This window comes from Ambystoma mexicanum, chromosome 4p, assembly GCF_040938575.1.
Source record: "Ambystoma mexicanum isolate Mex_15411 chromosome 4p, UKY_AmexF1_1, whole genome shotgun sequence".
Lineage (NCBI taxonomy): Eukaryota > Metazoa > Chordata > Amphibia > Caudata > Ambystomatidae > Ambystoma > Ambystoma mexicanum.
This window is the reverse complement of record NC_090927.1, coordinates 411,892,120-411,908,878: the sequence shown is the minus strand read 5'-3', so window position 1 is coordinate 411,908,878 and position 16,759 is coordinate 411,892,120. Positions and strand designations below refer to the sequence as shown.

The window sequence follows — 16,759 nt, the reverse complement described above, 5'->3', positions numbered from 1 at the left end:
GAGGATGCCCCTGCACTGCTGGGGGGTGGGGGTGGTGGGAGACATGGGTGGGGGCCTGGTGGAGTGGAGGGTGCCCCTGGTGGCTGGGGGGTGGGGGTGGTGGGTGACATGGGTGGGGGCCTGGTGGAGGGTGCCCCTGGTGGCTGGGGGTGGTGGGTGACATGGGTGGGGGCCTGGTGGAGGGTGCCCCTGGTGGCTGGGGGGTGGGGGTGGTGGGAGACATGGGTGGGGGCCTGGTGGAGGGTGCCCCTGGTGGCTGGGGGGTGGGGGTGGTGGGTGACATGGGTGGGGGCCTGGAGGAGGATGCCCCTGCACTGCTGGGGGGTGGGGGTGGTGGGAGACATGGGTGGGGGCCTGGTGGAGGGTGCCCCTGGTGGCTGGGGGGTGGGGGTGGTGGGTGACATGGGTGGGGGCCTGGTGGAGGGTGCCCCTGGTGGCTGGGGGGTGGGGGTGGTGGGTGACATGGGTGGGGGCCTGGTGGAGGATGCCCCTGCACTGCTGGGGGGTGGGGGTGGTGGGTGACATGGGTGGGGGCCTGGTGGAGGGTGCCCCTGGTGGCTGGGGGGTGGGGGTGGTGGGAGACATGGGTTGGACATGGGTGGGGGCCTGCTGGCAGGTGCCCCACAGTGCTGGGGGGTGGGGGTGGTGGGAGACATGGGTGGGGGCCTGGTGGAGGATGCCCCTGCACTGCTGGGGGGTGGGGGTGGTGGGAGACATGGGTGGGGGCCTGGTGGAGGGTGCCCCTGGTGGCTGGGGGGTGGGGGTGGTGGGTGACATGGGTGGGGGCCTGGTGGAGGATGCCCCTGCACTGCTGGGGGTGGGGCTGGTGGGTGACATGGGTGGGGGCCTGGTGGAGGGTGCCCCTGGTGGCTGGTCGGTGGGGGTGGTGGGAGACATGGGTTGGACATGGGTGGGGGCCTGCTGGCAGGTGCCCCACAGTGCTGGGGGGTGGGGGTGGTGGGAGACATGGGTGGGGGCCTGGTGGAGGGTGCCCCTGGTGGCTGGGGGGTGGGGGTGGTGGGAGACATGGGTGGGGGCCTGGTGGAGGGTGCCCCTGGTGGCTGGGGGGTGGGGGTGGTGGGACGACATGGGTGGGGGCCTGGTGGAGGGTGCCCCTGGTGGCTGGGGGGTGGGGGTGGTGGGAGACATGGGTGGGGGCCTGGTGGAGGGTGCCCCTGGTGGCTGGGGGGTGGGGGTGGTGGGAGACATGGGTTGGACATGGGTGGGGGCCTGCTGGCAGGTGCCCCACAGTGCTAGGGGGTGGGAGACATGGGTGGGGGCCTGGTGGAGGGTGCCCCTGGTGGCTGGGGGGTGGGGGTGGTGGGAGACATGGGTGGGGGCCTGGTGGTGGATGCCCCTGCACTGCTGGGGGGTGGGGGTGGTGGGAGACATGGGTGGGGGCCTGGTGGAGGGTGCCCCTGGTGGCTGGGGGGTGGGGGTGGTGGGACGACATGGGTGGGGGCCTGGTGGAGGGTGCCCCTGGTGGCTGGGGGGTGGGGGTGGTGGGAGACATGGGTGGGGGCCTGGTGGAGGGCGCCCCTGGTGGCTGGGGGGTGGGGGTGGTGGGAGACATGGGTTGGACATGGGTGGGGGCCTGCTGGCAGGTGCCCCACAGTGCTGGGGGGTGGGGGTGGTGGGAGACATGGGTGGGGGCCTGGTGGAGGGTGCCCCTGGTGGCTGGGGGTGGGGGTGGTGGGAGACATGGGTGGGGGCCTGGTGGAGGGTGCCCCTGGTGGCTGGGGGGTGGTGGGTGACATGGGTGGGGGCCTGGTGGAGGATGCCCCTGCACTGCTGGGGGTGGGGGTGGTGGGAGACATGGGTGGGGGCCTGGTGGAGGATGCCCCTGCACTGCTGGGGGGTGGGGGTGGTGGGTGACATGGGTGGGGGCCTGGTGGAGGGTGCCCCTGGTGGCTGGGGGGTGGGGGTGGTGGGAGACATGGGTTGGACATGGGTGGGGGCCTGCTGGCAGGTGCCCCACAGTGCTGGGGGGTGGGGGTGGTGGGAGACATGGGTGGGGGCCTGGTGGAGGGTGCCCCTGGTGGCTGGGGGGTGGGGGTGGTGGGAGACATGGGTGGGGGCCTGGTGGAGGGTGCCCCTGGTGGCTGGGGGGTGGGGGTGGTGGGACGACATGGGTGGGGGCCTGGTGGAGGGTGCCCCTGGTGGCTGGGGGGTGGGGGTGGTGGGAGACATGGGTGGGGGCCTGGTGGAGGGTGCCCCTGGTGGCTGGGGGGTGGGGGTGGTGGGAGACATGGGTTGGACATGGGTGGGGGCCTGCTGGCAGGTGCCCCACAGTGCTGGGGGGTGGGAGACATGGGTGGGGGCCTGGTGGAGGGTGCCCCTGGTGGCTGGGGGGTGGGGGTGGTGGGAGACATGGGTGGGGGCCTGGTGGAGGATGCCCCTGCACTGCTGGGGGGTGGGGGTGGTGGGAGACATGGGTGGGGGCCTGGTGGAGGGTGCCCCTGGTGGCTGGGGGGTGGGGGTGGTGGGACGACATGGGTGGGGGCCTGGTGGAGGGTGCCCCTGGTGGCTGGGGGGTGGGGGTGGTGGGAGACATGGGTGGGGGCCTGGTGGAGGGTGCCCCTGGTGGCTGGGGGGTGGGGGTGGTGGGAGACATGGGTTGGACATGGGTGGGGGCCTGCTGGCAGGTGCCCCACAGTGCTGGGGGGTGGGGGTGGTGGGAGACATGGGTGGGGGCCTGGTGGAGGGTGCCCCTGGTGGCTGGGGGGTGGGGGTGGTGGGAGACATGGGTGGGGGCCTGGTGGAGGGTGCCCCTGGTGGCTGGGGGGTGGTGGGTGACATGGGTGGGGGCCTGGTGGAGGATGCCCCTGCACTGCTGGGGGTGGGGGTGGTGGGAGACATGGGTGGGGGCCTGGTGGAGGATGCCCCTGCACTGCTGGGGGGTGGGGGTGGTGGGTGACATGGGTGGGGGCCTGGTGGAGGGTGCCCCTGGTGGCTGGGGGGTGGGGGTGGTGGGAGACATGGGTTGGACATGGGTGGGGGCCTGCTGGCAGGTGCCCCACAGTGCTGGGGGGTGGGGGTGGTGGGTGACATGGGTGGGGGCCTGATGGAGGGTGCCCCTGGTGGCTGGGGGGTGGGGGTGGTGGGTGACATGGGTGGGGGCCTGGTGGAGGATGCCCCTGCACTGCTGGGGGGTGGGGGTGGTGGGAGACATGGGTGGGGGCCTGGTGGAGGGTGCCCCTGGTGGCTGGGGGGTGGGGGTGGTGGGTGACATGGGTGGGGGCCTGGTGGAGGGTGCCCCTGGTGGCTGGGGGGTGGGGGTGGTGGGTGACATGGGTGGGGGCCTGGTGGAGGATGCCCCTGCACTGCTGGGGGGTGGGGGTGGTGGGTGACATGGGTGGGGGCCTGGTGGAGGGTGCCCCTGGTGGCTGGGGGGTGGGGGTGGTGGGAGACATGGGTTGGACATGGGTGGGGGCCTGCTGGCAGGTGCCCCACAGTGCTGGGGGGTGGGGGTGGTGGGAGACATGGGTGGGGGCCTGGTGGAGGATGCCCCTGCACTGCTGGGGGGTGGGGGTGGTGGGAGACATGGGTGGGGGCCTGGTGGAGGGTGCCCCTGGTGGCTGGGGGGTGGGGGTGGTGGGTGACATGGGTGGGGGCCTGGTGGAGGATGCCCCTGCACTGCTGGGGGTGGGGGTGGTGGGTGACATGGGTGGGGGCCTGGTGGAGGGTGCCCCTGGTGGCTGGTCGGTGGGGGTGGTGGGAGACATGGGTTGGACATGGGTGGGGGCCTGCTGGCAGGTGCCCCACAGTGCTGGGGGGTGGGGGTGGTGGGAGACATGGGTGGGGGCCTGGTGGAGGGTGCCCCTGGTGGCTGGGGGGTGGGGGTGGTGGGAGACATGGGTGGGGGCCTGGTGGAGGGTGCCCCTGGTGGCTGGGGGGTGGGGGTGGTGGGACGACATGGGTGGGGGCCTGGTGGAGGGTGCCCCTGGTGGCTGGGGGGTGGGGGTGGTGGGAGACATGGGTGGGGGTCTGGTGGAGGGTGCCCCTGGTGGCTGGGGGGTGGGGGTGGTGGGAGACATGGGTTGGACATGGGTGGGGGCCTGCTGGCAGGTGCCCCACAGTGCTGGGGGGTGGGAGACATGGGTGGGGGCCTGGTGGAGGGTGCCCCTGGTGGCTGGGGGGTGGGGGTGGTGGGAGACATGGGTGGGGGCCTGGTGGAGGATGCCCCTGCACTGCTGGGGGGTGGGGGTGGTGGGAGACATGGGTGGGGGCCTGGTGGAGGGTGCCCCTGGTGGCTGGGGGGTGGGGGTGGTGGGACGACATGGGTGGGGGCCTGGTGGAGGGTGCCCCTGGTGGCTGGGGGGTGGGGGTGGTGGGAGACATGGGTGGGGGCCTGGTGGAGGGTGCCCCTGGTGGCTGGGGGGTGGGGGTGGTGGGAGACATGGGTTGGACATGGGTGGGGGCCTGCTGGCAGGTGCCCCACAGTGCTGGGGGGTGGGGGTGGTGGGAGACATGGGTGGGGGGCCTGGTGGAGGGTGCCCCTGGTGGCTGGGGGGTGGGGGTGGTGGGAGACATGGGTGGGGGCCTGGTGGAGGGTGCCCCTGGTGGCTGGGGGGTGGTGGGTGACATGGGTGGGGGCCTGGTGGAGGATGCCCCTGCACTGCTGGGGGTGGGGGTGGTGGGAGACATGGGTGGGGGCCTGGTGGAGGATGCCCCTGCACTGCTGGGGGGTGGGGGTGGTGGCTGACATGGGTGGGGGCCTGGTGGAGGGTGCCCCTGGTGGCTGGGGGGTGGGGGTGGTGGGAGACATGGGTTGGACATGGGTGGGGGCCTGCTGGCAGGTGCCCCACAGTGCTGGGGGGTGGGGGTGGTGGGTGACATGGGTGGGGGCCTGGTGGAGGGTGCCTCTGGTGGCTGGGGGGTGGGGGTGGTGGGAGACATGGGTTGGACATGGGTGGGGGCCTGCTGGCAGGTGCCCCACAGTGCTGGGGGGTGGGGGTGGTGGGAGACATGGGTGGGGGCCTGGTGGAGGGTGCCCCTGGTGGCTGGGGGGTGGGGGTGTTGGGAGACATGGGTGGGGGCCTGGTGGAGGCTGCCCCTGGTGGCTGGGGGGTGGGGGTGGTGGGAGACATGGGTGGGGGCCTGGTGGAGGATGCCCCTGCACTGCTGGGGGGTGGGGGTGGTGGGTGACATGGGTGGGGGCCTGGTGGAGGGTGCCCCTGGTGGCTGGGGGTGGTGGGAGACATGGGTTGGACATGGGTGGGGGCCTGGTGGAGGCTGCCCCTGGTGGCTGGGGTGTGGGGGTGGTGGGTGACATGGGTGGGGGCCTGGTGGAGGGTGCCCCTGGTGGCTGGGGGGTGGGGGTGGTGGGAGACATGGGTGGGGGCCTGGTGGAGGATGCCCCTGCACTGCTGGGGGGTGGGGGGGGTGGGAGACATGGGTGGGGGCCTGGTGGAGGATGCCCCTGCACTGCTGGGGGGTGGGGGTGGTGGGTGACATGGGTGGGGGCCTGGTGGAGGGTGCCCCTGGTGGCTGGGGGGTGGGGTGGTGGGAGACATGGGTTGGACATGGGTGGGGGCCTGCTGGCAGGTGCCCCACAGTGCTGGGGGGTGGGGGTGGTGGGTGACATGGGTGGGGGCCTGGTGGAGGGAGCCCCTGGTGGCTGGGGGGTGGGAGACATGGGTTGGACATGGGTGGGGGCCTGCTGGCAGGTGCCCCACAGTGCTGGGGGGTGGGGGTGGTGGGAGACATGGGTCGGGGCCTGGTGGATGGTGCCCCTGGGGGGTGGGGGGAGACATGGGTGGGGGCCTGGTGGAGGCTGCCCCTGGTGGCTGGGGGGTGGGGGTGGTGGGAGACATGGGTGGGGGCCTGGTGGAGGATGCCCCTGCACTGCTGGGGGGTGGGGGTGGTGGGTGACATGGGTGGGGGCCTGGTGGAGGGTGCCCCTGGTGGCTGGGGGGTGGGAGACATGGGTTGGACATGGGTGGGGGCCTGGTGGAGGCTGCCCCTGGTGGCTGGGGTGTGGGGGTGGTGGGTGACATGGGTGGGGGCCTGGTGGAGGGTGCCCCTGGTGGCTGGGGGTGGTGGGTGACATGAGCAGGTGTGCAGGCTAGTCCCCTGTGGTGTGTGCTGCCTGCAGGGGCCGTGGAGGGTGTACAGGTAATACCTGGGAGCACACAGCCAAAATCGCGTGTGGAACTTCCCGCGCACCCCTGCAATCCACGTACCCTGCCTAATCGCGTGTGGAACTTCCCGCGCACCCCTGAAATCCACGTACCCGGCCAAATCGTGTGTGGAACTTCCCGCGCACCCCTGAAATCCACGTACCCTGACAAATCGCGTGTGGTACTTCCCGCGCACCCCTGAAATCCACGTACACGGCCAAATCGCGTGTGGAACTTCCCGCGCACCCCTGCAATCCACGTACCCTGCCTAATCGCGTGTGGAACTTCCTGCGCACCCCTGAAATCCACGTACCCGGCCAAATCGCGTGTGGAACTTCCCGCGCACCCCTGTAATCCACGTACCCTGACTAATCGCGTGTGGAACTTCCCGCGCACCCCTGAAATCCACGTACCCGGCCAAATCGCGTGTGGAACTTCCCGATCACCCCTGAAATCCACGTACCCTGCCTAATCACGTGTGGAACTTACCGCGCACCCCTGCAATCCACGTACCCTGCCTAATCGCGTGTGGAACTTCCCGCGCACCCCTGTAATCCACGTACCCGGCCAATTCGCGTGCGAGACTTCCCGCGCACCCCGGTATACACGCACACGTTTTTTTTCTGTCAGCGCGTGTCTGTGTTTGTGGGTACCCCTTTGAACGTCATTTGTCCTGGAGGGCCACAGTATTGGGCATTCATCATGGCTGTATATAGGTGCTATTTGTTGGCGCACCTTTTGGCGCACATTTCTTCCAGGCGCAGAGACGCTACCGCCTGCTTTCTTGTGGCGGTCGTGTTTGTGCCTGTGCGCTGGTTTGAGCGTGCGCTTTTTTGCCCTATTCTATTCCATGAATACGTGTTGTAGGCGAGCGTGTGGGCGTTCCGCGCACTTGTACCCTGTGCTTCCCCCGTGACGCCCACATTTTGGCAAGTTGTTCCCCATTCCGAGTGGTACGCCCCGTGTTCCGCCTACTTTTGTTGCGTGCGCCGCGCTATGTGCGATTTTCGCTCTGGCCTGTGCGATTTTCGCTGTGACCTGGCGCACGCTGTTTGATGGCCTGTGCGCCAACGTGCGCCGTGCACTTTTTTATCGCACATCCGCTGGTTTTCTCGCGCACGGACTTCCATGAATCGATGTGCGCTGCTTTTCGTGCGATTTTCGCACTTGCACTGCGATTTTCGCTATTCCACTGCGAATCGCACGTTTTTGCCCACTTGCGCCGCGCTAATTATTCCATGAATCGGCCTGTTAAGCTAGATGGTCTCCATGAAGTGAGAGGTGTAAAGGATTAGAGGGTCATACTGATGTTTAAATATCATTTTCTTTAAGCCAGTTGATATTTAGTCTGAAAAGTGGGTAGGTTTGGTCTGCCCTGAGGATAGGTGGGAGGGAGTTCAAAAGTTGGGCAGCTTTGACGGGGAAGCCGTTACTGCCGTTTGTCCTCATTTTGAAGGAGGGGACTGTCAGGCAGTTTGTGTAGGCCATTCTGGTAGGTCGGAGTGTAGGTCTTCTATTGAACCTCTCTGTCAAGTAACGAGGTGCTGCATTATTAAGGCACTTGAATGTTAGTGAAGCAGTTTTTAGTCTAATTTTATCAATGGTGGAAAGCCAGTTAGACTGTCTCCTTGCTGTCGAGATATGTTCTCTCTTGGTCATTCCTAACGCTGCTTTCAGGGCGTTATTTTGAAGTATTTGAATTTTCCTGGTGTTAGGCAGAATCCTGTGCAGTTCCCTTAGGGAGCACTACAGAAGATTAAGACTACAGTTATATGCAATAAATCCCCTTTGGTATCAGTCTGTACCACAAAGATTTAGTTGGTAGCTGTGGCTAAGCAGTCAGACTTATCTCAAGAGGGAGATGAGCAGTATTCAGGGTTCACACAATAGTACTACAGTACTATGGTACCAGGAAACACTGACCAAAGCTTTGTATTAAAAAGAATATATATATATTTATTTTACACACTTCCAATTCAACACATCAATCACAAGTATTAAAGCAAGTTAAAATAGTCACGAAAAATATACACAACTCCCTAATTAAATTGTAGACAAGTTTGAGCCAGAGTGAAAACTGAGCAAAATGGCACAGTATAAACTAAGCAGAAATGGCACTCTAACAATTTCCCAAAAGGGAGGGAAAGGACAAGTTATACAGAGTTGACCTCTTAAACACTCTAGCAACACTTCCCAAGTGGATTGTGAACAGGTTTAGGCAAAGTAGCACTTTAGCAATAGTCATACATGGGTGAAAACCGAGCAAAATGGCACTTCAACAATACTTAAGAGGGAAGGAAGAGTGGTTATAAGAGTTTCTGGTGCACCAACACAGTTGAGGATGAAAAGCAATCTAGTGAAGGTAGTTGTAACAGATTTAGCCAAAGTCAATAGGCCTATGCCAGAATTAGTGGTACAGGGCAATGTGCCCAGGATCAAAATGTTCTAGTACATGCAGTCAAGTCTTTGGTTTAACGATTCAAAAGGAGGGTGTACAAGGTAAACGATAATGTTAGTCGATAGGGGCGGCCAACCCAGGAGGTCGGTAAAGGATTTCAAACACCTTTAGCAGTACCCCGTGAAACGGGAGGCCTGGCGGAACAATGTACCTGAAAAAGTGGAAGCGGCTCCTGTGGTGGCGGCGGTTCCTGGCAGTTTGTGTTGTCCAGCAGAGGAAGAGAGGCTCTCGTTGTGGAGGAAGGTTCGAGTTACTGCATTGCCCAGGGAAGAAGCCAGCCGCGGTGATGCCGAAATGGATTAAAAGGTACGCTCCTATAAATCGTGGATGTGGTGGACGGGTGGTGCCTGGCTATCCGGTCACCGAGTGCAGGGCACTGGCGATTCGACCAAGGCAGGTCTTGGAAGGCGATTGGCAAACTGGTTGGCCCCACCAGCTCAAGGGAAGAAGGCTCTTGCAGATGAAGATCTTCTCTCGTCGTGTGGAGAAAAGTGGCGAGACGCTGCAGCAGGGCTTCACCAGTGGTTCAGTTGTTGCAGATGATTTGGCTTCTCTCCTCTTCGGCTTCTTAGTTCCAGTGGCGACGTCTTGTCCTCCAGTCCTCAGGACCCTGCTTTTATGCAGCAAGACCCCCATTCATACAGCTGTTACTCACACAGTGGGGTGGCTCTCCCGGCGGGAGAACCCCCCAGCCTATCAGGGCAGAGTGCGACTTGGGGTGCCTATTCCCCCTCCCACTCATCCTGTCTACCCCAGACTCAGTGGCGCCTAGAGGAGGGATTCTAGGCAGAAGCCCGCCAAAAGGACGAACAAAGGATCCCTGACCTAGGTTAGGAATATAGAGAAAGACACGAGAAAGAAATTAAATCAAAGTTCTGGCAATAAAAACCTACCGTAGTAAAGTTAATATTAAAATAAACCGGCGGTATTTTAGAGGCTGTCAGTAAAAGTGGTAGCCTCGAACAATGGGAAAATCCCATAGGAAAATATTTGCGGTCGAATATTTATGGTAGAAACCACTTCCACCAGCCTGAAACTTTTGAGAGAGGGACTGTACGGTACCCCCTCGAAAATGAACACTAGGGAAAAACTATTAAACCTTTCCAGTACTTCCATATTAAGATGTTTGTACTGGTTTTGTTCATAAAGATTGACTTCAATAGGGACTTTACATGCCCTGGGAGACAGTAGTCAGTCCCAGGGTATGAAGTCTATGTTTGGGGGTCGCTACGACATCCCTGTGGTACGGCACGGAGGGTGCTGTGTACCACACATGTAAAAAGATGAATCCTATAGGGGTGAGAAAATCCCCACAGACCATAAGCACATAAGATAAAACATACACTAGCAATCTGTCTAAGAGTGGGAAAAAAGGGTCTCACTCTTAGCAGGAGAAAAAAAATAAACCCCTCAAATCCAGCAAAGCTGCTGGGGGACTCTATAGGTAAGGGAAATTAGCCATAGAATGAGAATTCTCCCTAACACCTGGTGATATGTTTATTTGACCCAAGGTATAGCGCTTTGCAGTAGTCCAACTTGGACAGCACAAGTGCTCTTGCCAGTGTGGTGCAACTGCTTGTTGAGAGGAAATCATATGTACACTTTCTCTTTGGCTATTCTCTGTTATCTGCTTTTCCCCATAAATTCCAGATTCCATAAGCTTAATTGTAAGGTTTCATTCAGTTTGGCATTCAACATACATTCAATATGCTAAATTTCAAGTTTTCATTCACTTCAGTATTCAATATGGATTCAACATGCTTAATTTCAAGTTTCCATTCAAGCCGTTAATTCATTGTCTGGTCACAGCCTGCTAGGAACGCCCCTGGTTGTCGGGTGTCTCTCCCCAACACTCAACAGTCTTCGGCGCTGTTCCTCTGCAGCTCCAGATGCTTCTTTCCTGCTTCTCTGGTTGGTGTGCCAGCTCCTGCGAGCACTGCTCGCACACCAAGGTCTTCCTGGCACACACTGGTTGCTCCACTGCCTTGGGGTGGATGCCGATGGCGTCCTGCTATATTCTACACTTCGCAGCTCTGGCTGCTGATTACTCGGCATGGAGGCTCTGTCTCTGGGCTGCATGCCATCGTCCTGGCACCTCCACAGGTCCCACAACGGCTGCATCCTGTGAAAAAAAGGTTCTCTGGTGGTTCCCTCCCCACAGGCCTCCCTGATTCTCCCAAAGGTGTACTCTGGCTCTCTCTTTATACACCTAAAACCCCTTTACAGGCTGCAGGTGTAGATCCTTCATTAGGTTTGCCTGACCATGATTAAGGGGACATTCCTGACTCTCGCCATCCTCTGCAGGCATCTTCCTCATCGCAGTACCAGAATGGTTAAATGAAGGTGTAGTGTTCATTACGCTTAGTCTCCTCTTCCTTGTCCCAGTACTTTAAATGCAGTGAAATGAGGGGAGAGGTCTTGTAGCCCATAAAGGTTGGGGTAGGGCTAGGTTGGTCATCTATAGGGAAAGAGGGATACCATATCTCGCCTGTAGGTACCCAGCCCCAATCTCGGAGGACCCTCAAACCAGGTAATCCTCCCTCGGTTCTCCACCCACAGGGTCAGGATCCAAAAGCATTGGCCTTTCCCTGGCCACCTGAGAAGAAGATCCAGGGGGTTTAGGAGTGAGGATACCCTTCAGGTGTCTCACATTACACATAAGATCCGACAAATGAGCCAGCCCGGTTTCATCTTCTTCATCAATACTTACAAGTCCTAGGCTGGTAGGAGGGCACTCATGATTCTCAATTTTCTTGCTAGTTCCATACTTTTTGCATAGAACATAGCTGCTGAAGAATAGCCGCTTTGCTATTGTGTGCCCTTTCAAAGAAGCCATCACAAATCATTTAAATGCTAGAATAAAATCAAATACAGTGAAACCAAGCAAACGTAAGCTTAACAAAGCTGATGGAGTTGAAAAACAAAATTGTTTTAATCATAACCGGACAATTTACCTTCAAGCCGAAAGTGAAAAAAATGTGTAAGAAAGTAAGAAGTACAACATATATCAGCCAAATAAATGCACATTTCAACATTCTAACATTCTCACCTCATATGTCGAGAGTCGATCTAAGTAAGTTAATAGTTTAAATCTGCAACGGCAGAGCTCTTTTTGTTCTAACGTTAAACTGTAGAAATTATAGAAAAAAGTGTTAACATTGTTTTTTGATTTTTATATTTTCATTCATTTTGTAACAGTACATAAATTAAAACATCATTAAAATGTTTCAGTATCTTACAGCATTTATGCAATGAATCAATTTTCAAGTTAGAGTTCTTGACACCTTCTTCTGCATGTCTGGGAGACTTACAAAGTCCAAGCCTTCAAATATGTATTTGGGAAAACATCCCATTTGAGTATAACTTGGGTAACAATTTAAACATCTACTTTGCACACTATTCATCTCTATTCACAGTGATGGAAATCAATTCCCAAGAGTCCACATACCTATTTTAATGTTAGTGTCCCAACAAACCTGACCATACTCTGTGGAGATCTCTGACTAGGTTGAGCCACAAACAAAATAAATAACGACATTGCTTTGATTAGGGTGTGCAGTATCTTTTGGAACATAATATTACATGGTAAGCCATAAACACATTTGCTTAATATCTGTGATTTCTCATGTTGAGTAAACTTATGAGTGAAAACAAATTGTGGGGAAAGAATGTGGTCTTAACTTTGCAACATATCAATTTAATTCCCATATAAACCACACCTTCCTCGAATTGAACACAGCTGTGCATGGGGCCACTTTCAAAAGCTTTGAATAACATTTTGATATTTGACAACTCATTAATGGATTATTTTGCGAGATCTATTGATAACTATCTCAGATAGCAAAAACTTGTTTTACAAACCGCCACAGCGATCAACGCGGCCTCCTGTTGCCTCCGTCCAACGCCTCTACGCTCCCTGTGGCGGACACATTACGTCAGGGTCATTATATATTGATGTGCCGGGCTCAGTGACTTCCCGTGGTGCCGCGCCCCAATCACTCCGACGCTGAGGGGCCATAGAACCCATGGTGTACTAGCATTCCACCAAGAGGGGCAGGTAGGGAGGGCAACGAGGAATCTGTGGGAGAAACATCCATCAGAAAGAACATTGCAGAGAGAGAAGTGATTTGTTCTTCGAATAGATTATTTTGTCCTACAGATTCCTCATCCATGATAGACTTCCAAAGCATTACATTAATCTGGAGGAGGGAGAAAGCAAAAACAGCACCTAAGCCAGAAAACTCTGGAGGACTGCCCTACCAAAACAGGCATCCTGTCCCGCAAGACTATCCAAGTAGTAATGCTTAGCAAACGTGTGCAAAGACATCCATGTTTCTGCCTGGAAAAGGTCTAGGACAGGGACGCGCTTCTGCAGGGCATAAGTGGCCGCCAATCCTCTGGTAGAATGGGCTCCGAGATCCTCAGGCACATCCTTCCCCAACCAGGCTGCAGCATTCTGAGATGCAGAGAATGATCCACCTTGACAGGGACTGTTTGTTGACATGCCTGCCAGCAAAACCACCAGCATAACCAACCATCATCTGGTCATCTTTCCTAGCCTTTCTGGTACGAGAGACGTAGAATTTAAGGGCCTGCACAGGGTCCAGCCAAAGCAATTGTTCCTCTGCCTTGGAAGGGTGAGGTGGAGGAAAAAACTCTGGATGATGGATCTTCTGAGAGAGATGGAAATCCGAGACCATTTCTGCCAGAAAGGAGGGTCTCACTGTACCTCATTATTCAGGCATGGATGGCATCACATGGCCTCTGCCTGAATGATAAGACTGAGCTGATCATTCTGGGCACGCAGGCCAATATCAACAAGTTAGGCAAGGACTATTCCATGTTTAACATAGATGGCAATAGCATCAAGGTTTCGAGTGAAGTAAAAACACTAGGCTTCTATCTCGACTCCACTATGTCTTTCACCAAACAAGTTAACTCCTTAGCTTCCACTACAGCTTATACCTGTAAATTAATAAAAGCAGGTAAACCTTTCTTATCTAATAATAGTTGCATGATCCTAGCGAGAGCCTTAATACTATCACGACTTGATTATTGCAATGCCCTTTACAGTGGCGCTAACAAAACTATCACCAAAAGGCTACAAATCCTACAAAACAATGCCCTCAGAGCCGCCTTAGGCATAAACAAAAGGGAACATATCTCCTCCACTAGACAACAATACAAATGGCTCTCCACCGACAATAAAATCCACCTAAAAATGCTCTCCTTGACGTACAAAGCCCTCAATAACGCTGCTCCCAGTTATCTGATGGACAAAATAAAAAGAAAAATCTCTAGCAGGCCTACAAGAACTCCCAATTCCAACTGTCTGGTAATTCCAAGATTTAAACTTGCTAAAATTGGCGGCACAAGCTTCCCTTTGCTAGCCGCTAAATGGTGGAATGCCATGCCACATAACCTGAGATCAGACCAACCTTTCCCACACTTTAGAACGAATCTTATCAAACGCCTCAATGACAACAACATGTAAGGTTTTGAAAGACTTTAATTTGTGTTATGTTATTTATCTGAATGTATATATGTACCATCAAAGATATATCACTACTGTAAATTTTCACATTAACACTGTACATAACCAACCGACTTGTTCCTTAGCATTTCCTCAACCGTCCTTGAGACGTGCGACAAAATCTGTATATACCCTCACTGTAAATTATTTAACACTGTAATCCTATGTAACATTGTAATTCGCTGTAACACTGCAATTCTATGTAACATTGTAAGCCTCATATATTCTTTTCACTGCACCCGGTTACCCTTGAGTCTGGCGCGCAATGCAAATAAACAAACAAACAAACAAACAAACACTCTGAAAGTCACCTTCTCTTTAGAAAAAAAACAAATAGGAAGGTAAAACAGACAATGCCTGGAGCTCACTCACCTACCTCATGGAAGTGATGGCAACCAGTAAAATCACCTAAAGGTTGAGTAATCTAATAGAACTGGAATGAAGGGAATCAACCGGAGAACTCATAAGAAACGTTAAAACTAAAATAAAATCCCACGTCGGAACCAAAAAATGGCAGGGAGGAAACTGGTTACAAGCCCTGCAAGAATTGCATGACAGTGGGGATTGTAAAAAACAAGTCCTGTTTCAAGGAGCTCTTGAACACCGAAATAGAGACAAGGTAACACTTTACAGTGCCAACCTGCAAGCCCACATGGGCCAAAGACAGCAGAAATTCCAACACAGGTGATAAAGGACAGGATAAATGGTCCAGATCGCTCTCCTGGCACCAAGTCAAAAATGTACACCATCTGCAGGCATAAATAGACTTCAGGGTGAGACACTGAGCTGAAAGGAGTACACTGAGGAAGCTGTCCGTCAAGTCTCACTCCATGCATGTCAGCCTCTTAGTAGCCAAGCATGAAGGTTCAGGCTGCTGAGTTTTGGGTGGCGCATTCGCCCCTCCGACTGTGAGAGCAATCCACTGGCCTCAGAAGGCACCAAGGAGGGCAGATGACCATGTCCAGCAGCTCAAGATACCACTTCTCTGGGCCCAGTTCAGAGCGATCAGAATCAGTGTGATTCCGAACAGGTGCAATCTCCTTAGAACAAGCAGAAGCACAGGGATTGGCAGGAACGTCTATCCGACCATGAGAGCCTCCCCCAGAGCTCCCGGACGAAGAAGTACTCTGTAGCAAAACCACTCACACTTCCTGTTGACACTGGAAGCAAAGAGGTCCACTTGAGGAGTCCCTCAACAGGATAAGATTTACTTCAGAACTTCCAAACAGAGCTCCCACTCAAAGAAGGCCGGCAGTTGTCTGCTCAAGGCATTTGCTGCGACACTCTCTCTTTCGGCCAGATGAGCTGCCATCAGAGGGATGCTGTTCTCCAGAGCCCAGAACCACAGTCCCATTGCTTCTCTGCACAGAGGCAAATACCAAACACTACAGAGCTTTTTAAGGTAGTGCATGGCCAGTGTGTTGTCCTGTGAACTGTGAGCCTGTGGGGTTCCTGACAGACATAACAGTGGCCATGCACTACATTAACAAGCAAGGTGGTGTTTGGTCCTTGTATCTGTGCAGAGAAGCAATGAGACTGTAGCTCTGGGCCGCAGTAGATGTGTTTCCGAGATTCTGTGGGAGACCAAAGTCCACACACTGTCAGATCCGACAGGTGAGCGCCCCAATTAGTCAAGAGATGCATCCATGACCACAACTTGCCTTGCACGGCCCACCACGCTAGATCCTGAGTCACCTGGTCGGAGACCTGTAAAAGGTCCGACATGTGGCCCTGAATCTGCGCCCATTGACAATGAAGAAGTCACTGAAGCAACCTCATGTGCAGCCTCGCCTTTGCCATCACACAGATGCAGCAAGTCATGAGACCTAGTAGGCACATGAAGGCCGAGGATGGGACTCGCTCCTGGAAACTGAAGGACATGTACCATCCAATAGATGTTTGTCACTCTGTCCTCTGATGGTAATGCCTTGCCTTGATGAGTGTCCAAGACTGCTCAGATGAATCAGAGAGACTGGGACGGCAAAACTTGAGACTTTTTGTAGTTCAAGGAAGTGCCCAGATTGTGCAAAAGGGTGCAAGTGCAGAGACGATGCTGCAACTCTAGACTCAGTGAACGAAATTAGATGAGCCAGTCGTTCAGGTAGGGAAAGACATGGATGCCCTCCACCCTGAGGCAAGCCCCCACCACCACAAACAACATGGTGAAAACCCTTGGCGCTGAGGTTAGACCTAATGGCAGGACCTTGAATTGGTAATGCAGTTGACCGATCATTAACCTCAAGTACTTCCTGTGTCTCTGATTAATCGGAATGAGGAAGTAGGCATCCTGAAGGTCTAGTGACACCAACCAGTCCTGCATAAGGAACAAGTTACTTACCTGTAACTGTTGTTCTCCAGCATGGGTCTGGCATGGATTCACATGCTCATGAATATTCCCTGTCGTCAGGCTGGGAATCCTTGGTAAAGAAAAAACCTGTTTCAGTTTTGTTTCTGAACTGTCTTTCTACTAATAACCAATCACTAGTCTCTGGGTCATACTGCCCCCAGCCAATGACTGCCCTCTACCTAAGCCCCTCCTCTGGCAGTCATCTTCAGATTTGGTAGCACGTAAAGTGGCAGAAGGACCAAGAGAAGAGCCGCAGACGGGTTGGAGGGAGGGTTCGCATGTGAATCCATGCCAGATCC

General features: G+C 56.2%; 1 protein-coding gene across 3 annotated transcripts in view; it reads right to left on the bottom strand.

The window, feature by feature from the left end:
* Window positions 1-16,759, bottom strand: part of NBAS (NBAS subunit of NRZ tethering complex) — a 3,456,930-nt gene that overhangs the window by 2,519,381 nt on the left and 920,790 nt on the right. For all 3 annotated transcript variants that reach the window (XM_069605942.1, XM_069605943.1, XM_069605944.1), the window contains exon 19: window positions 11,630-11,708. In XM_069605942.1, coding sequence (XP_069462043.1) covers window positions 11,630-11,708 — 79 coding nt within the window. The remainder of the gene's footprint in view (window positions 1-11,629; window positions 11,709-16,759) is intronic.